Source organism: Kogia breviceps, chromosome 15 (genome assembly GCF_026419965.1).
Source record: "Kogia breviceps isolate mKogBre1 chromosome 15, mKogBre1 haplotype 1, whole genome shotgun sequence".
Taxonomy (NCBI): Eukaryota; Metazoa; Chordata; class Mammalia; order Artiodactyla; family Physeteridae; genus Kogia; species Kogia breviceps.
Genome location: NC_081324.1, coordinates 52,902,739 through 52,924,979, shown reverse-complemented (window position 1 = coordinate 52,924,979; position 22,241 = coordinate 52,902,739). Strand labels below are relative to the sequence as shown.

Sequence of the window (22,241 nt, the reverse complement as noted above, 5' to 3'; positions counted from 1 at the left end):
ATATTACTACACAGCACAGTTAGCAAGGAATGAAATGGGCAAACTGAGTCACAAATAAACACCATAAGTCTTGACAGGCCACAAACTAGCTAATCATCTCTAAGTAATCACAAGTCAGCAAAAGAGGCAGTGCAGAAAGGTTTCAGGGTTACAAAAAATTAAAAAATATTTCAATCACATACAGACTCTTTAACTTTCTAGAAAGCAAATGGATGATTTTTCTTAAGGACCTTTTTTTTAAAATCACACTTTATACCCAATAAATTTTACTTCTAGGAATACATATACATACAATGACGTATTAGAAAACATTTAAATTGTGTTGTTTAATAATAATTACATAGAATGATGTTCAACATATGATGTTGAGCATAGAAACAGATTAAACTGCATGTGGTATATGAACTTAATTTTCTAAAATCACAAATATATATTGGTATATATAGACAGAAAAAAGCCAGAAAAATATACCAAAATAATAACTGCAGTCATCTCTAAGTATGGTGGGACTAGAGATTATTTTATTCCTCACATTTTCCATTTACTTCAAGTTTTCTATGACAGTTTCTTTCTAATCCAAAAAAGATATATTTTGCCTAGTTTAAGATCCTAGATTATAAAATGCACCATCATTTTACACACCACTATAGATTGTAAGACAACCCAATTATTTAAAAAATGTTTTAAAAAAGTCAGAATAGATAAAGTATGGCAATAAAGTCTATGCACAATGCAGTATTTGTCCAATATACTGCTACTCTTTGCCTAAAGAAATCCATACACCTTGCAAACTTTCAGAGTAGTCAAAGCAGCCCTAATAAGCTCTAAAATTATCTAAAACGTACCTAGAAAATTTATAATGTGGGATTCAATTCCATAAAACTGATTTTGTTTCAATGCAACAGTTAATAATAATAATAATATTAATAAGTTACTCTATGTCCATATGTTCAAACAGAATTCAACCTCCAGGAAGATGTGCTATGTTTTGCCAGTGTGCACACACGTGTAAACACACATACAGAGTAATCTAGTGTGAGAAACAGATTGGCAAAAAAACAAAACCAAACCCAAACTCATCATAAAATGGCTTTTAGATATTGTTACTCTCTGATTCTCCAATCTTTTATTTCTAGATACTCTCCCCAACAATGCTCTGGCAATGCCTAGTTACTTCCAATTTCCCACACAGCCATAGTGCTTTACATCTCCATTCTTGTGCAGATGTTGATCACCAACCTAAAATGACTAGCCCCACTTTATTTGAGCAGGTTACTACCAAACAAGATCTAATCCTTTATCCATCTCTTCCTGATCCCCTCAGTCTGATAAGCTGCCTCTCTCCTCTGGGAAACCACTATTTCTCTACTATTTCATCTGTCAACGTGGGCTGAAATTGTTTGTGTTTCTTCTGTCAGATTGTATGTTCCCATTTCCTTAAGGGTAGAGACCATACCTCATTCATGGATATGTCTTTGATGTACGTATGTGCTCAATGATACTTACTGAGACATTAAAAATATTGGTATTTAACGATATTATTTACAAATGGCCGCAATCACTTGCTGCTCTTATCTGTTCAGGGACAACAGAAAAGCCACATATATATTTACTCCAAAATAATAAAAGTATATACTTAAAAATCAATCTTGGGGGAGCTTCCCTGGTGGCGCAGTGGTTAAGCGTCCGCCTACCAATGCAGGGGACACAGTTCGAGCCCTGGTCCGGGAAGATCCCACATGCCGCGGAGCAACTGAGCCCGTGCGCCACAACTGAGCCTGTGCTCTAGAGCCCCCTAGCTACGACTACTGAAGCCCATGCTCTACAGCAGGAGAAGCTACCGCCATGAGAAGCCCCCGCGCGCAGCAATGAAGACCCAACACAGGCTAAAATAAATAAATTTTAAAAAACAATCAATCTTGGGTTTCTCAAAATGTTATACAGAATTATGACACGAAAATTCCACTTTCAGGTATCTACCCAAGAGAAATGAAAACATATGTCCACACAAGAACCTGTGCACTAATGTTCATAGTAGTATTATTCATAATAGCGAAAAAGTAGAAACAATCCAAATGTTCATCAACTGATGGATGGATAAATAAAATGTGGCATTATCTATACAATGGAATATTATTTATTTGGCAATTTAAAAGAATGAAATACATGCTACAACACAGATGAACCCCGAAGAGAGCATGCTAAGCCTAAAAAGCCAGTCATAAAGGATCACACATTGTATGATTCCATCTATAGGAAATGTCCATATTGGCAAATCTATACAGACATAAAATAGATTAGTCATTGTCTAGGGCTGGGGAGCTTGGGGAGGATTGGGGAGCGATTGCTAATGGGTACAGAGTTTCTTTACAAGATGATGAAATGTTCAAAAAGTAACTGAGGTAATGACTGCACAACTCTATAAATAGACAAAAAACAATGTACTGTACACTTTAAATGGGTGACTCTTCAGTATGTAAATTACATCTCAATAAAGCAGTTTTTAAAAAATCAATCTTGGGTTTGGCAATGATTTTTACATGCAACACCAAAAGCACAATCCATATGAGAAATAAATGATAAATTAGACCTTATCAAAATCAAAAACATTTGCTCTGTAAGATAATATGTAGCCTTCTGAGTCTGGAGATGGAGCTTATTGATGCCCCTCCCCTTGAGTGTGGACTGGAATAGTGACCAGATTCCAAAGAATCAGGTATGGAAAGGAAAAATAGTAACTTTTCAGGAGAGAGGCCTGGCAGACACTATCTTAAAACAAGTAATAAACGTTAATATTATCACTGATAAATCATTATGGTATCACATATCCCAGATATAATGTGATGAGAAGCACATGCCATCTCTGCAGTACTCATCCCCAAAACCCATAACCCCAGGGTAATTATGAGAAAACATTAGACAAAACCAAACTGAGGAAAATTCTACAAAATACCTTATCAATAATCTTCAAAACTGTCAAGGTCATAAAAGAACAAGGAAAGACTGAGAACTCTCACAGATTGAAGAAGACTCAGGAGAAACGGCAACTAAATACAATGTGATATTCTAGATTGGATTCTGGAACCAAAAAAAGGAGATTAGTGGAAAAACTGATATCTAAGTAAAGTATATAGTTAACAGTAATATACCAACTTTAATTTCTTAGTTTTGTCAATGTACCATGGTTATATAAGATGTTAACATTAGGGAATGCTGGGTGAAGGGCATACAGGAATCTCTGTACTATTTTTGCAGCTTTTCCATGAGTTTACTCCGAGATAAATAATTTAAAAAGTAAATAAAGAGAATATTTAACATTTCTTTTTGAAAATCTATCTGATTTAGTAATATTTTACTTGTAATAACTTCAAACAAGATCGTGTAATACCCTAGGTTATCCTGCATAATATATTCAGTTTTATGGTTCCATTTAAAAATTCGGACTTTTATATCACCTTCTGGTGTAAAACTGCATTTTGGCAATATATATCAAAATGCAAATTGGATACAACTTTTGACTCAGCAATTCCTGGAATTCACTTCAAAGAAAGGAAAACCAAGTATACCAAGCTGTATGTACAAAAAACGTTAATATAACATTTTCACTTATAACAGAGAAAAACTGGGAGGAACCTGAGAACCACTATTATAGAAAGTTTTTAAAATTATGGTATGTTCATTCAATGGAATATATGTATTCATTTTTAAAAAATGTGTTATCCATACTTATTGACATAAGAAGATATTCTGCAACTTGCTTTTTCACTGAACACACTGTGGATAGCTGATAGAAATGTCTTATTGATTTTTATCTGTGTTGTTCTAACTTTTTGCCCCAACATCAATATATTTTTGCGATGATGAACATTCCCATGTATTTTCAGTGCTATTTTTGCAAGATACATTCCTTTAAGTAAAATTATTAGGTTATACTCATGAACATTATTAGTTTTAAAATACACTAACTGCCCTCCAGTCTCTCACCAATCTTGGATATTATTACTTTTTACCTTTCTCCTTCAGGTTGCGGGGGGGCAGGGAGGGTTGGTTCTTTTTTTAACCCATATTTCTTTTTTTTTTAAACCCATATTTCTTTTTTTTTAAACCCATATTTCTTGAAATATTAATGCTTTTGTTCAACTGCTCATTGGTAATTTTTAATTTTTCTTCATTACACTACATATTCAGTTACTTTGTCCATTTTTTTGTTTGTTTTTCTTGTTGACTGGATCTCTTCATACATTAGGAATATAATTCTATTACATATGTTGTAATTTTTTCCAGTTTGTCAGTAATCTTTATATCTATTTTTCTTTATAACGTTTTGACAAGGCAAAATCTGTCAATGTTTCCTTTACAGTTTCTACCCCTGGTATCTTGCTTCAAAAAAACAAAGAAAAGCCACTACACTTAAAGACTATAAACATAATATCTATAATTTCATCTAGTGTTTTTTGTCTTTTTTTTTCCCCTTTTGCAGTACGCAGGCCTCTCACTGCTGTGGCCTCCTCCGTTGCGGAGCACAGGCTCCGGACGCTCAGGCCCAGCGGCCACTGCTCACGGGCCCAGCCGCTCCGCGGCATGTGGGATCCTCCCGGACCAGGGCACGAACCCGCGTCCCCTGCATTGGCAGGCTCTCAACCACTGCGCCACCAGGGAAGCCCGTGTTTTTACATTGGTACATGTTGTGAAGTGGAGACAATTTCATTTTCTCCTCATATATGAATATCTGTCTCAAAACAAATTACTGAATAATCTTACCTTCTTTCCAATGACCTAACTGCCATAAGAAGCTTACATCAAATTTTCATATAATAAAAAAAGTATGCTTCTAGACTCTCTATGATGATCTGTTGGTCCTATGTCCTTCAACAAAGTACAATTTTTCTTATACTTCAGTATCCAGTTTGAAAAAATAATCCCAAAATATGATGACTACAATCCTGTCCCATTCTCCAGAAATGGAGATACATCCACCATTCAAGTGCTAGAGTTACCCAACTACACAAGCCTTCCATAGACTTCATAAGCAAAGATGTCAAAACGCTACTACATTTCAGTACTTTCTGGCTTCATAAACGCACTCTTATATGTACCTTAATACTTATTTGTGGAGAAGGAAGCTTTTAATGCCACTAACCAAATAATAGTTTTGCATTTTTGTCATCACTTGAAGAACCTGAAAATGAAATTGTATACTAATCATAATAATCCATTTATATTCTACTCCTCTCAAGAAACTTATCCGCTTTAAATGCAGAAGTAAATTATATATAAAATGTCCAGTTTCACAATTTTTGTTCCTTAGAATTCCCCCAGAAGTGTAGATTTCTAACTACATCTAACTTTATATTCAAAGCACATGAAATCTAACTACATCTAACTTTATATTCAAAGCACATGAAAACCACCTTTAATTTTACTAAAGATAATGTAGTACTCACTTTCAATATTGCAGCACATGATTTTACAAGTGTAACGAGACACTCTTAGGAGAAACTAGTCACAAACATTAAAATGAGGGCTCTTCTACAAGTCATTAAAACTTTTGATGTTTTGTTTTAATTACTATTATACCTTAATTTAAAATAAGAAAAAAGTTTACTTTTTCTATTGAGTAGTAACCTACCTTTTGTGTAATTCTACAAGGAGCTAAGGTAAACATAGGCAAGTTGTTTTTACTTCCTTGGATGAACAACAGATTTATTGATTGATATCATTCAGAATATGCTGAACTGAAAACTATTTTATTTTTTTAAAATAAAAGATCATTGTGTATTGATTTTAATCACCAACCAACGAATAGCTAATTTAATGATAACACTAACATTCAACTATCAAAATAATCATTTAATAAGTAGAAAGGTATCACGATTTTAGCAAGTTTAAAAAGTAAGGAAGAATTTTATATTTTGAAGCATGCCTGAGTAATGACATATTAAGACTTCAAGAAGGGTTAAAAAGAGGAAAAAACTTTCTAATGATCATCACTGCCAGTTTACATATAAATAAATATCTAATTAAATGTGTACAATCCATGAAATATTATTTTTGGAAGGAATTTAAGTAGCCACTAGAGAAAAGGTTAAGCTCCATTAAAATACTGTACAGTAGGTTACTAAATATAATTACTTGGAAAAATAAAAAGTTTGGATACAATCTTTTTACAAAGATACATGTAATTTACCTTTTAATGCAGTGATTTAATACAGTGATAACATAATAGAACCTTTTGAAAGAACTTAATTTTCTACATCTCAACTGAAATTGTTTTGTTCTTATTGTGTGTGTGGCTTGTCAGTTGTACCTATCATCACAATTAGATACTAGTTTGCCTATCTGCTTCTGGTCTTTTGTTCAAAATAAAATGTTAAATTACTGCCTAAGCCTTGAGCCTCATGTTTTCCTCTTCCAAAGGTAACTACCTGCCTAGAATTGATATATTTAGTCACTGTTTTTTAAACTTCCTCAGAACAGTGATTTCTAAAAAAGTGGCCACCCATACAAAAATAATCAAATGAAAAACAAAAATACAAGAAATTCAAAATTCTAGGGTTATAATCTGCCTAGATCTGGGGGTATAAACTAACTTAAAGTGCTCAACTTTTTTCTTTCCTTGAACTTCAATTCCTTTATCTAAGTTTTTAAAAATCATGAGAACAATGAAGACAAAAAATAAGACACTAATTCTTTCTTATCCAATCCATTAACCCAACAGCCCCAACCTGCCATTTCAGTCTCTTCTGCCACGTGTCCTCCTTACTCTTTCCTGCTCATCATAAACCAAGTTCAATTTATACCAAACTCTTGGTTCCTCAAAGGTATCATAACTTTTGGATGGCTTAACAAATGCAGTTCCTTCTCTGCCTGAATTGTACTTCCTCAACTGAGAAATCTAGCCCATCCTTTAAGGCTCAACTCAAATACTACTTTCTTTCTGGAGCCTTTCTTTACTCCAACATCTGTGTATCATTACTTTCTCTACAAGCTTCCACCGTTATAAAGGTATGTATAAGTTACTACTTGCTTCTGTATTTCTCCCCACAAGATGGTAAAATCTACAGTTTTTAAGAAAAAAAGACTCTTATTTTTCATGTCTCTAGTGACTGGGCATTCAAAAAATATTTCAAGAATAAACAGTCTCATGCAGTGAGTTTATCATTTTCTCATACATATTGTCTCCATAACTCTAAATGGGGAAAGATTAGAGGGAAGAAGTTACTTTTGCTGTCTCAAGAACTTTTCACAAGTTTTGGCTCATCACAGGCTTTTGGCCTAACACAATTTTTACAAATTTGTACTACTCTTTTGCACTTATCACTGGATATGTACTCCCACTTGACAGAGTCATTCATATCCTTTCCAATCTGAGCTGAGAACTACCTGTGCAATAACCTTGGTTTCTGTGGCTGCAGCCTTCTTATATTTACCCCTTTTTGAAATTTCATCCTTCACTTGGAATCACTATTAATAGGATTTATCTTTTCAATAAATTTGATTAAATTTCCTAAGCTTGGAGCACACGCCTAATTGTGCCCAGAATTTCTTTCCCTCATTAATAGAAAGTCTGAGGCAGTGGTTCTCAACTGAGGGCAGTTTAGACCCCCAAGGGACATTTGGCAAAGTCTTGAGACATTTTTGGTTGTCACAACTGGGGAAGTGGGCAGAGTATGCTACTGGCATCTAGAACGCAGAGGCCAGGGATGCTGCTAAACATCCTACGATGCAAAGGACAGCCCCCCACATCAAAGAGTTACCTGACTCAAAAATGTCAACAGTGCTACTGCTGAGAAACCTTGATCTAAAGTGAAATGAATGCTTTGTCTCAAGGTCTCTGTCACATCCTAAATGCTAATCAATTTAGCATTTCTGGTCACAAACTGAGAATGGCAATTATTACTCTCATTACTTTCTCAATAATAAATCATTGGCAAAGCAAAGTAAAATTTTATCAACACTTCTCTATGCTTTTATATAAACGGAGAGCTGATACATCATTAGCAATAGCTATTATGCTACTACTTTTGTAATTTGCATTAGGAAAGCTATAGTATGCTACCAAGAAATACCATTTGTTTTTTTTTAAATTTTTTAACCTATTTTTAAAATCAGAATATAGTTAATTTACAATGTTGTGTTAGTTTCAAGTGTACAGCAAAGTGGTTTAGTTATACATATATATATTCTTTTTCAGGTTCTTTTCCATTATACTTTATTAGAAGATATTGAACATAGTTCCCTGTTATACAGTAGATCCTTGTTGCTTATCCATTTTATATATAGTAGCATGTATATGTTAATCCCAAACTCCTAATTTATCTCCCCCCACCCCACCTCCACTATCCACTTCAGTAAACATAAGTTTGTTTTCTATGTCTGTGAGTCTATTTCTGTTTTGTAAATAAGTTCATTTGTATCTTTTTAGATTCCACATGTAAGTGATATCATATGATATTTGTCCTTCTCTGACTTACTTCACTTAATATGATAAACTCTAGGTCCATCCATGTTACTGCAAAAGGCATTATTTCGTTCTTTTTTATGGCTGAGTAATATTCCATTGTGTGTATATACCACATCTTTATCCATTTATCTGTCGATGGACATTTAGGTTGCTTCCATGTCTTGGCTATTGTATGTAAATAGTGCTGCTATGTACATTGGGGTGCATGTATCTTTTTCTAATTACAGTCTTCTCTGGATATATGCCCAGGGGTAGGACTGCAGGATCATATGGTAACTCTATTTTTAGTTTTTTAAGGAACCTCCATACTGTTTTCCATAGTGGTTGCACGAATTTATATTCCCACCAGCAGTGTACACCCTCTTTAGCATGTATTGTTTGTAGACTTTTTTTTTTTTTTTTGCGGCACGTGGGCCTCTCACTGTTGTGGTGTCTCCCGTTGCGGAGCCTAGGCTCCGGATGCGCAGGCTCAGCGGCCATGGCTCACGGGCCTAGGCGCTCCATGGCATGTGGGATCTTCCCGGACCGGGGCACGAACCCGTGTCCCCTGCATCGGCAGGCGGACCCTCAACCACTGCGCCACCAGGGAAGCCCGACTTTTTGATGATAGCCATTCTGACCAGTGTGAAGGGATACCTCATGGTAGTTCTGATTTGCATTTCTCTAATAATTAGCGATATTGAGTATCTTTTCATGTGCTCTTTGGCCCTGTGTATGTCTTCTTTGGAGAAGTGTCTATTTAGATCTTCTGCCCATTTATTGACTGGGTTGTTTGTTTTTTGATATTAAGTTGTATGAGCTGTTTGTATATTTTGGAAGTTAATCCCTTGTCAGTAGCATCGTTTGCAAATATTTTCTCCCAGTCCGTAGGGTTTTTTTTTTTGTTTTCTTTATGGTTTCCTTTGCTGTGCAAAAGCTTTTAAGTTTAATTAGGTCCCATTTGTTCATTTTTGTTTTTATTTCCATTAATCTAGGAGGAGAAAAATAAAAACAAAATAGTGCTGCGATTTACGTCAAAGAATGTTCTGCCTATGTTTTCCTCTAAGAGTTTTATAGTATCCCATCTTACATTCAGGTATTTAATCCATTTTGAGTTTATTTCTGTATACAGTGCTAGAGAATGTTCTGCCATCCAGTTTTCCCAGCACTGCTTATTGCAGAGACTGTCTTTTCTCCATTGTATATTCTTGCCTCCTTTGTTACAGACTAACTGACCATAAGTGTGTGGGTTTATTTCTGGGCTTTCTATGCTGTTCCATCAATCTATGTCTGCTTTTGTGCCGGTACCATACTGTTTTGATTAGTATAGCTTTGTAGTATAGTCTGAAGTCAGGGAGCCTGATTCCTCCAGCTCCATTTTTCTTTCTCAAGATTGTTTTGGCTATTCAGGGTCTTTTGTGTTTCCATACAAGTTTAAATATTTTTTGTTCCAGTTCTGAGAAAAATGCCATTGGTAATTTGATAGGGATTGTACTGAATCTATAGACTGCCTTGGGTAGTACAATCATTTTAACAATACTGATTTCTTCCAATCCAAGAACATGGTATATTTTTCCATCTGTTTGTGTGGTCTTCAATTCTTTCATCAGTGTCTTATAGTTTTCAGAGTACAGGTCCTTTGCCTCCTTAGGTAGGCTTATTCACAATTATTTTATTCTTTTTCATGCAATGGTAAATGGGAGTGTTTCCTTAATTTCTCTTTCTGATATTTCACTGTTAGTGAATAGAAATAAAACAGATTTCTGTATATTAATTTTGTATCCAGCAACTTTAGTGAATTCACTGATGAACTCTAGTAGTTTTCTGATAGCGTCTTTAGGAGTTTATATGCACAGCATCATGTCATTTACAAACAGTGACAGTTTTACTTCGTTTTTCCAATTTGGATTGCTTTTATCTCTTTTTCTTCTCTGAATGCTGTTGCTAGGACTTCCAAAACTATGTTGGACAGAAATGGCGAGAGTGGGCATCCTTGTCTGGTTCCTGGTCTTAGAAGAAATGCTTTCAGCTTTTCACTATTAAGTAAAATGTTAGCTGTGGATCTACCACATATGGCCTTTATCATGTTGAGGTAGATTCCTTCTATGCCCTCTTTCCAAGAGTTTTTATTATAAGTGGATGTTGAATTTTATCAAAAGCTTTTTCTGCATCTGTTGAGATGAACACCTGGTTTTTATCCTTCGATTTGTTAATGTGGTGAATTACACTGATTGATTTGCAGATATCAAAAAATCCTTGCATCCCTGGCATAAATCCCACTTGATCACAGTATATTATCCTTTTACTGTATTATTGGGAGTCGGTTTGCTAGTACTTTGTTGAGCATTTTTACGTCTATGTTCATCAGTGATATTGGTCTGTAATTTTCATTTCTGTGGTATCTTTCTCTGGTTTTGGTTTCAGGCTGATGGTGGCCTCACAGAATGAGTTCAGAAGTGTTCCTTCCTCTGCAATTTTCTGGAATAGTTTCAGAAGGATAGGTGTTAACTCTTTTCAAAATGTTTGGTAGAATTCACCTGTGAAGCCATCTGGTTATGGACTTTTGTTTGTTGGGAGTTGTTAAATTACTGATTAAATTTCAGTACTAGTAATTGGTCTGCTCATATTTTCTATTTCTTCCTGGTTCAGTCTTGGGAGATTGTACCTTTCTAAGAATTTGTCCATTTCTTCTAGGTTGTCCATTTTATTGGTGTATAGTTGCTCATAGTAGCCTCTTACAATCCTTTGTACTTCTGTGGTATTGGTTGTAACTTCTTTTTCATTTCTGATTTTATTGATTTGGGCCCTCTCCCTTTTTTTCTTAATGAGTCTAAAGGTTTATCAACTTTATCTTCTCAAAGAACCAGCTTTTAGTTTCATTGACCTTTTCTACTGTTTTTGTCTCTATTTCATTTATTTTTGCTCTGATCTTTATGTTTTTCATTCTACTAACTTTGAGTTTTGTTTATTCTTCTTTCTCTAGTTGCTGTAGGCATAAGGTTGGGTTGTTTATTTGAGATATTTCTTGTTTCCTGAGATAAGCCTGTATAGCTATAAACTTCCCTTGCTGGGTTTATTTTTTGAATCCAAACAAATGCTCTCTACCACATTTTTCCTTTCAGGTTTATGGATTTTTTTTCATACATACAATGATCTCCATTACCTTCTTTTAGACTGGTAGTACCTGTTTAATAAGTATGCTTTTATACTAACATTAATTATGAATCCTGTACCCCCAAATCGCAGTGAAAATCACAATGGTGTACAAACATATACAGTCAAAAATCACCATTTCCACCTCCTCCTCCTCCTCCTCCTTCCAGTATCTGCCCCACAACATGTTTCTTCCCACCAAGACAGTTTGATTTTATCTGGATACCTTTCTAACCCTTACTTTAAAAGTTCACCTTAAAATCTTTATCAGTTATGTGAGGCTGATAAACATTTTATTTGTAGTCCTTACTATTTAGGTATCATAGACCAGAGTTCAGAAAAGCAATTTTTTTTTTTTTTTTTGGTGGTACGCGGGCCTCTCACTGTCGTGGCCTCTCCCATTGTGGAGCACAGGCTCCGGACGCGCAGGCTCAGCGGCCATGGCTCATGGGCCCAGCCGTTCCACGGCATGTGGGATCTTTCCAAACTGGGGCACGAACCCGTGTCCCCTGCATCGGCAGGCGGATGGATTCTCAATCACTGTGCCACCAGGGAAGCCCCAGAAAAACAAATCTTTATATTTAACTAGTTATTCAGTCAAAGGGTCACAGATTCTCTTTTCCCTTTCAGTGTCCATACATGCTTCAACACAAAAAGATGAAAATACAGTTTGTAATATAATTAGGACTGAAGTTTAAAATATTTCAGGCTGCTATACCTTAAAGCTGCTATACTTTAGTGAGACTTGAGCTGAATTAGTAAAGAAAAAGATTTTATTCCATATTCCAGGTGTTATTCTTAGAGCATTACATCTGATACCTGTCAGCAAAAAGCAATGCACAGCAAAACATTTACCTTCAGAAAAATAATTTTGATGTACCCACTAATGAAAGCTATAAAAATCCATATAAGTGAATTTCAGCAACATGCAGAATACTATCCTATGAAAATCTATTTTTCTGTGTGAAATATTACATAAATACAACTTCAGGAGTTGAAGGAGAATGTTATAATGTCATGTAAATGGGAACCATACAGTATGTACCCTTTTGTGCCTGGCCTTTTTTTTTTGGGGGGGGGGGTGCCTGGCTTTTTTCACTTACCACAGTGCTTTTGAGATTTATCAATGTTGTTGCACCTATCAGTAATTTACTCCTTTTTACTGTTGAGTATTCCATTATGTGGTGTACCACAATTTATTTACCCATTTATCAGCTGATGTGCATCTGGGTTGCTTCCAGTTTACAGCAATTGTAAACACAGGCTTCTTAAACATTCTCACATAGGTCTTTGTGCAGAAACATACTTTCATTTCTCTTACATAAATACCCAGGAGTGGGATCCCTGGGTCATGTGATAAATGCATGTATAACTTTATAACAAAAATGCCAAACTGTTTTCCAAAGCAGCTCACCATTTTACAAACCAACCAGCAATGTGTCAGAGTTCAGCTGTTCCACATTTTCACATATACTTGATATTGTCAGTTTTAAAAATTTTAGTTCTTCTAATAAATGTGTACTGATTCATTGTGGCCATAATTTGTAACTTCCTGATGACTAACCATGTTGAGCAGCTTTTCATGTGTGTCTTTTTTTGAGAAATGTCTATTCAGATCCTTTACCCATTTTTAAATTGGGTTGTCTTTTTATTAGTGAGTTGTAAGACTTTAGATATCAATCCTTTATCAAGTACAGTAAGTCCCCTACATATGAACGAGTTCCATTCCGAGAGCGCGTTCATAAATCCAATTTGTTCGTAAGTCCAGCAAAGTTAGCCTAGGTACCTAACTAACACAATAGGCTATATAGTACTGTACTGTAATAGGTTTTAATACTTTTCACACAAATAATACATAAAAAACAAATAAACACAGAAAATAAAGAAAACATTTTTAATTTTACAGTACAGTACCTTGAAAAGTACACAGTACCAGCTACATCACCACTGCTTTTACGTTTGCTTCCGGACATCCTGGGCTTGAAATAAAGATACTGTACTACTGTACTCTGTACAGTACTGTAAAGTACACAAAACACAACCACTTGTAGAGGATGCACGCACGTGACAATGTACACCAGACCTGTGAACTAACTTACGTGACTGGACATGCAAATACACGTTCGCACGTTTCAAAGTTTGCAACTTGAAGGTTCGTATGTAAGGGACTTACTGTATATGATTTGTTAATATTTTCTCCCATTCTGTGAGTCATCTTTTCACTGTCTTTTAAAAATTTTATTTATTTTTAGCTGTGTTGGGTGTTCGCTGCTGCATACGGGCTTTCTCTAGTTGCGGCGAGCAGGGGCTACTCTTCGTTGCAGTGCACCGGCTTCTCATTGCGGTGGCTTCTCTTATTATGGAGCACAGCCTTCAGTAGTTGTAGCACACGGGCTTTAGTAGTTGTGGCTCACAGGCTCTATAGCGCAGGCTCAGTAGTTGTGGCGCATAGGCTTAGGTGCTCCGTGGCATGTGGGATCTTCCCAGACCAAGGTGTGAACCCATGTCCCCCGCACTGGCAGGCAGATTCTTAGTCACTGCCCCACCAGGGAAGTCCCTCTTTCCACTGTCTTGATAGTGTCCTTTGAAGCACAGAAGTTTTTAATTTTGATGATGCCCAATTTATTTATTTTTCTTTTCCTGCTTGTACATTAGGTTTATATCTAAGAAACACTGGTCTAATCCACGGTCATGAAGATTTACGCCTGTTTTTTTCTAAGAGTTTTACAATTTTACATTCTGAATTAATTTTGTATGTGGTGTGAAACAGAAGTCCAACTTCATTCTTTTGCATATGGCTATCCAGTTGTCTGAGCAATGTTCATTGAAAAGATTATTTTTTCCCCTTTCACTTGTTTTGCAACCATATTCTCCCAGTCAGTGGTTTACCTGTTCATTTTCTTAGCAGTATCACCTGAAGAGAAAAAGTTTTGAATTTTGATAAAATCTAATCTATCTTAAAAAAAATGGTTTGTGCCATTTGCGTCCCATCTAAGAAATTCTTGTCTAATCAAAATCACAAATATTTTCTATGTCTTATTCTAGAACTATTACTAGTTTTAGCTCTCACATTTAGGTCTATGATCCATTTTAAGTTGATTTTTGTATATACTGCAAAGTAAGGCTTGGGTACTGAATTACATTGTCAACTTTGTTGAAAATCTACTGACTGCATATATATGGATCCATTGCTGTTCCATTTATCTATATGTTTATTCTTTCATTTCATTATACTGCCTTGATTCTAAAATCCAATAGTGTTAGCCCTCCAACTTGGTTCTTACTTTCCAAAATTGTTTTGGTTATTCCAGACCCTTCACATTGCCTTATGAATTTTAGAATTAATGGTTATTTTATACAAAAAGCCTGCTTAGGTTCTGAGAAGACATGGACTCCATAGATAAATTAATTTGGGGATTCCTGACATTTTAATACTGAATTATCTAATCCATCAACTTTGAATATCTTTTTTTTTTAAAGGTCTTCTTTCATTTCTCTCAGTATATTAAATCGTTTTCAGTATACAGGGCTTACACACATTTTGTCAAATTTATCCCTAAATTTTTCATGCTTTTGCTTCTACTGTAAGTGGTGCTATATTTGCTATAATGTCAATTTAAAATTGCTTACTGCTAATATATAGAAATAAACTGTTTTTTGTATGCTAATCTTCTAGCTTGCAACCTCACTGATAAGTTCTTGAGGCTTTTTCTGTAGAATTTTGAGGATTTTCTATACAGAAAAATACGGTGTCTGAATAATTTTAAATTGTTCCTTTTTAATCTATATGATTTTTCTTTATTTTACAACTTACTGCACTGTCTAAAACTTCCAGGACAACACTGAATGAAGTAGCGGGAGAAGACATAGTTGCCTTTTCCCAATCTTATGGGAAAAGCATTTAGTCATACACAATTAAATACAATCTGAACCATAGGTTTTTTGTGGATTCTCTTTATCAGGGTATGAAAGTTTCCTCCAGTTCCTAGTTTGCTGAGAGGTATTTGTAAACCAAGAATGGATACTGATTTTTTTTTCAAATGCTCTTTCTGCATCTACTAAGATGATATTATGGATTTTCTTTTTTAATATGTTAATATGGTAGATTACACTAATTGATTTTTAAAATTTAAACTAACATTGCAATCCTGGTATAAACCCTACTTGGTCAAAATTTTTACCTAATGCTAGATATGATTTGCTAAAACTTTATTATTCTCTGTACTTTTCTTCAATCTGAAAACTAGACTAAACTACACAGGTTTATCCATTTAAAATAGTTTTCTTTAGCTTTATAGTTTCACTTCATTTTACTTATTTCTACTGTAGCTACTGATGTTTCTATTTACAAAATGCAATGTAAAGGCAAACTTAGTATTATGAAAGCAGCAATGTTACATAGCAAAAACAGTAACAGATTTTTAAAAGCATGTGTTCCAATTCTGACTACCCTACTTCACAAAATTACACACTCCAACTTTGTACTAACAAGCATTCATCCTTTTGCCTCCCATCAAATAAGAAGGGGTCAAGTTTCTCCATCTTTTTAGTTCTTCTGCTGTATTGTTAAGTAGGAAGGTGAAGCAAATTAAACAGCAATAAAATTTTCCTGCAATTTCAGTAAGATGTGAGAAATTAAGAAAATTTTTTTTAAAGTTTGCAATTCAGAATCTGGTACTATATTCCAAAATAAAATTAAGGCTGAAAAAATAATTTTATAAAGAAGAGAAAAACAGAAACCAAAAAAATTGATAAGTAAAATTGTGAGCCAAGATTTCAAACTGTAGAAACCATAAAAGAAATTAAATCTAAAGTTAAAAAGATTTGACTATTTAGAAAAATAAAACTTTTCTAACAAAACATATGTAACCAAAATTGAAAGATAACACTAAAATCAACCCAACCTAAATGTATTGATATGTATGGTTTAGGAACAGATTAAAAAAATGGAGTGGGAAAAAAAAAAAAAAAAAAGAAAAAAAAAAAAAATGGAGTGGGGAGGATTAAAACCAAAATCTTATTATCAATTATTTAAGATGAAAAGATTGAAACTATCTTAATAAGTTCTCTAATCAATTTTATTTTTTTCCAGTACGCGGGCCTCTCACTGTTGTGGCCTCTCCCGTTGTGGAGCATAGGCTCCGGACACACAGGCTCGGCTGCCATGGCTCACGGGCCCAGCCGCTCTGCAGCATGTGGGATCTTCCCGGACCGGGGCATGAACCCATGTGCCCTGCATCGGCAGGCGGACTCTCAACCACTCTGCCACCAGGGAAGCCCTCTAATCAAATTTTAAATGATAAATATCTAACATCAAAATCCAAAAAAGAGTTTTTATAAAAGAACATCTGTAAAATTTAAATATAAGCCGGCTTTCATGGAGAAAATTCTCATATCTCAGTGGTAGGAGGGCTTTTCATATGTAATTGTTCTCACCTGCAGGTATTAAAACATAATAGCTAATTCATTTATAAAAGAAAAAGAGGATAAATATAATATTATTGAAATTCAATGTGCATGTATGTATATGCTTATTTTAAAATATTTATTTTAGCCATTTACTTTTTATTCCCTTGTCTGCAAAATATTTTAGATTCTCTTGATAAGCTCCCAAACTGACAAAGTTTCTTTCCCATTTCCTACTCATTTGATGTAGGTACTATTGATGAAATAACCAGAGTAGATAGAAAGAAAAAAAGGGGGGGGGGCTTGAATTATCTAAGTCAATATTTCATTATATATAGTCTGCCATTAACCTCCACAAAAAATTACTTACATCTGCTTAAAAAGTTGTCAATATTTTTGTTTTTTCTTAAGGCAGGAAAATCCAAATCATATACCAAAGCATCCAATCCATCCTAAACAAATAAACAAACAAACAAAGTTAGTTTTTTGGTTCACACTATGAACACTTTCCTTTTTTATGAGTAAAGAATAAAATATATGCTTTAACATTTAATTTGCCTTACTCTCATACATCTTGCATTCATTTAACACCTTCTACAAGGTTACATGAGTACTGGGAGAAGAGAAAATTTGCTTTTATTTCATACAGAGTTTTCACCTTCTAACTCTCCCAGGCAGAGGAGCAGCAAAATCACCTCAAATTGGCTACAAGTGACCTCAACTCGTACCCTTTTCCCCCCATATAAGGGAAGGAAATTTTACTTTTCACTTTCCCTTAACTACTGCATTTATTTATTTCACAGACACTCATAAAAAACAAATGGCCTATATTTTTGACTACAAATATTTTATAAGGTAGTATCAAATATTAGTTCATAAAATGTAAAGTTTAGTATAAAATAAATTCTGCACTTAGATACATTTTTTATGGTATGTTTTTAATAAATATATTGGGTTTTCATAACAGTTCTATTTCTTTCTTTGAAGCACTTTCTAAAGCAACTATTAGTAAAGGACAAATATGGGCTTTTACTTTTACAGGGATATTTAAATATTATCTAAGCAAGTGCAGGGCTATGTGAAGGTGTACAAATCAGTGTTGAAATGGGAATGCATCTATTCAGAGTATACCTTGTCAAGTGGTAGGAGCAGAGGAAACATTCAGATAACCTAAGTACTCTTCATTTTATTTAACTGGGGAAATTTAGTTTGCTACAATAGAGACCAAGAATAAAAGCAGAAGCAGCAAAGGAAAACAAACCTTCTGGAGACCACGTACAGTCATGCTCATAAGAGGTTGAAGGAGAAATCAAAGCCAGGGGATATATACTTTGTATTAAGCCAAAGGTGTGAGTAACTCAGCTATTGTAGAATACTTAAAATATTTCCCTAGGAAACCAAAAGGCCCAGTCAAATCTTAATAGGTTTTAAAATATATCATTGCTTAGGATGGAAACTGACCATGGAGAAGACTAGTAATACCAATGTTGCTGAATGCTTGAAGAGACCAACCCACCCTATGACTGGCTTTTCAGAATTCAGAGGTTTGTACAGATCTGAAGAAAAAGTTCCTCCACTCGAGAAAGTTCATCTATCCTTGAGATACGTTTCTTAGAGTCTTATAAACCATTTGAATATTTCTGTTAATTATTTTTACAATAAAGAAACAAGAACCTTTACTTGGTCTATTCTAAACTGAAAACCAATCAATAAATATATGAACTCACTATTTTCTGGGAAAAGGTAAATTAAATATATATATACACACCCATTTGACTAGGTTTTAAGTTCTTTGAGGCAGAAACCACAGTTAAATCTCATTTTCTCCCACAGCACCTAGCAAAATGTCCTGAACAAGTGTGCATAAAATGTACATTAAACCAATGATTTTTATGCTCCACAGCAAAGAGATTATATTACTCAAGAAATAATACTTTTCTTAGAATAGACAGTAAGTTTCACTGCATCATGTCACTCCAAAAACTTATACAGATTATAGAGTAGTACAAATAATATTAGCTACGCAATTTTAGGCCGAATTTTGATAAAGTCATCGGGGAAATGAAAGTAGACATAATGCAATAAAATCAACGTATTATTATATCTTCTAATAACTATTATTTTAAGAGCTCTTAGTACATATCTACTTCCAAAGACACTTCCCAGTTTTAAAAGGTTCAGAACACCTAAATTTGTAACAGCTTATGTTGTTTTCTAGTATCAAACATTAAAAAGTGAGGGAAATGTATATTAAATTTTACTTACAACATGCTCTCTTCAGTAAATATACTGAAAACAACTGCCTCCAATTTTATTCCAAATAAGTTTTTTTTTAATTACTAAATGTTAGACAGAAAAGAACATCAAAAAATAACGTGTTTAACCACCTCATTTCATAGCTAAGGCAAATAACAATCAGAAATATCAACTGACTTGTCCAATGCCACACAGCTAGTTAGTAAGCTGTGTTATAATTAAAATATGAATTCTTAGTCTAGTAGTTATAGAAATAACATGACCATGATAAAAACATTATTTAAAAAGCCTGAATCTCTTTAGAATGAAGTTAGGAATTGAGAATATACATGTATATTTAAATACAAGATGTACTGTTCAAAAACTAATAGAAAATCATAAGTCATTCTTCTAATTAAAACTAGAAAGTACACTGGTTAGGACTCAAACCTAGTGTCCTGGCTCAAAATACTATGTTTTCCCTAATACACCACTATTACCTCATCTACATGACCTTCCCTAAACCACCTATAAAATCTAACAGTTCTCCTTGTATTAGAGTTATTTTTTACTTTAATCTTCACAGCTAATTTCAGATGCTGTGAGTAAGCTAAGCCCCAGAACTGAGCAACACGTTTTACTCACAGCATGGCAGGCACTGTTGGCTCTCCTACCCCAACAATTATTTCCTCCTTCTACCTTCCTCATTCAACTTTGTCTCCTCCATGAGACTACGAGCATCCAAGAAGGGAGAGACCTTCCCCAACTCCAGGAGGTCACTTCTGATTAGTCTAATCTAAGCTAAACATGGAGGCCTATTACTCTTGCCAGTGTTCAGCTTAAGTACAGGAACATGGTAATAATCTGACATATGTAACATGAGGGAAAAACCTACAGAAAGGTTTCTGGGGAAAGTTTCTTCTCTCTTGAAAGAGATACATGTCAGACATAGTCTCTCCTTTCATGAGAAACTGTTATATCTGTATGTGACACCTGAAACAACAGTAGCCATCTTGGGGCCTCAAGGGAGGTTGGCAGGAGAAAAAGCCAAACACCATGAGGACAACAGAGACAAAAGATGGAAGGAACCTGGGTCTCTGATGATGTTTGTTGAACCACTGAATTAATCTATTCTGGAACCTATTCTTCCCATGCTTTCTCGAGATAATACTTTTTCCTTATGGCTTAACTCAGTTTACATTGGATCTTCTATTTCTTGTGACTAAAAGCATCCTGAAATACACAGTAAGAATTCATTAAATGCCACTGAATCAATGTAGAAGCTATAGGACTTATTGCACTGAGAGGATCATCCATTCAAATAGTGAGACCAGGAGCAAGATGGGGCTGACAAAAAGTGTCACTCTGGTAAATGTTGTTTGTATAACTGCACAGCACTATGGGAGAAGAATGATTTTTTTTTTTTTTTAATTTTTTTTTCGGTATGCAGGCCTCTCACTGTTGTGGCCTCTCCCGTTGCGGAGCACAGGCTCCGGACACGCAGGCCTAGCGGCCATGGCTCACGGGCTCAGTCGCTCCGCAGCATGTGGGATCTTCCCGGACCAGGGCACGAACCCGTGTCTCCTGCATTGGCAGGCGGATTCTCAACCACTGCGCCACCAGGGAAGCCCTAGAATGATTTTTTGATTCATATTAATAATTAAGTGAATTCCAGATGGGTCAAAAGAATTCAACCATGAAAAAATAAAGCATTTTAAAGAAAAAAAATAAACACAGTATATTTACATATTACTGTTGGAAGGACAAGTCACATAACCTTCCCGAGCCTCAGTTTTCTCTTCTGTAAAATGGGAATAACTAACTACAACTCAGAAAGGATTTGTGAGAGTTAAATGAGTGAAGTGTATGAAGTGTTTGACCATTAAACAGTCCCACTTCCCGCTCTTTCTTTATTTCTCTAGCTGACATTTGTAAGTTCTACAAGTTAGTCTCACTACTGATAGAAATGACATAAAGAGAAAACAGATATTTTAATCATGTGGTCATAAAACCTTAACAGTAAATCTCAGATCACAATGTTAAACTGTTCCCAATGTAGTAATCCCATATATAACGAAAATTTCTTTTTTTTTTTAACATAAGGCATCTGACTTTTGCTTGACTAAGAATTCAATCATGCATTTGTTAATGGAAAACTAGCTGCCTCCGCTAATTGTGTATGGTCACTAGGTGTCTGGACGTATCACCATACATTTTAATTTTACAGACGTAGGAGACGGTATATGGCTTTTCAGTATCACTCATAAGCAAAAATTATATGCCTTTTATCAGAGAAATAAAATGGGGAAGAAGGTATTCTTCTAGAATAATCTAAGGCATATACCAACAGAGGCTAAGGGGAGTCAAAACACTGGGGTTGGGGAGAGGGCTGCAGGCTTCCACTTTTAATGAAGTAGAGAAGCTACACAAGGTAAGAAATGTCCATATCCAACCACAAAGTAGGCCAAGGAATCCTGACTTCTATTCAACACTCTGAAGTTCTCTAAAATAATGGAGAATAAGACTTCCCACTTCCTAAAATCCATATTTAATATGAGAATTCAGGACCTTAATAGAAATTAACATTCTTCCAAGTGCAAAAACAATTCACAAGGAATGGCAGCCAAAGCATGCAGTCCCACTGCTCCTTCACGCAATTTTAAGATTTATGCAGGAAGGAGAGCTAACCTCTACTTTCACATGTCCATCATATAGCTTAATCATCAGTATAAGAATTACAGAGGAGAAAACATGTAGGAGAGGAGTCAATCAATGTCAATGAATTACAATAATTAAATTCTTTGCTACTTATATTTGAAAAATGATAGTGGGCCAGTTATAGCAGTGTATTTTGAAAGAAGATAGTCACACTAGAGAAGTATTTTCACATAAACACACAAAGGCAGGCATAATTAACAAGTATAACATTTTACAAGAATCTCTAAAGAATGGACATTTCAATTTCTTAAGAAGTGCTGGTATTCGGAGGGGGAAAAGCACCAGT

The 22,241-nt window shown here is 34.9% G+C and overlaps 1 protein-coding gene across 7 annotated transcripts in view; it reads right to left on the bottom strand.

The window, feature by feature from the left end:
- ROCK1 (Rho associated coiled-coil containing protein kinase 1) overlaps window positions 1–22,241 on the bottom strand; it is a 147,233-nt gene that overhangs the window by 96,458 nt on the left and 28,534 nt on the right. For 5 of the 7 annotated variants that reach the window (XR_010837080.1, XM_059039960.2, XM_067016006.1 and 2 more), the window contains one exon: window positions 17,373–17,454. Coding sequence is in view for 2 of the 7 variants with exons in the window: in XM_059039960.2 (XP_058895943.1) it covers window positions 17,373–17,454 (82 nt within the window). In the remaining 5 variants the exon portion in view is untranslated. Of the gene's footprint in view, window positions 1–2,953; window positions 3,079–13,769; window positions 14,511–17,372; window positions 17,455–22,241 lie in introns of all 7 variants that reach the window. The other 2 variants (XM_067016004.1, XM_067016005.1) reach the window with 2 other exon arrangements.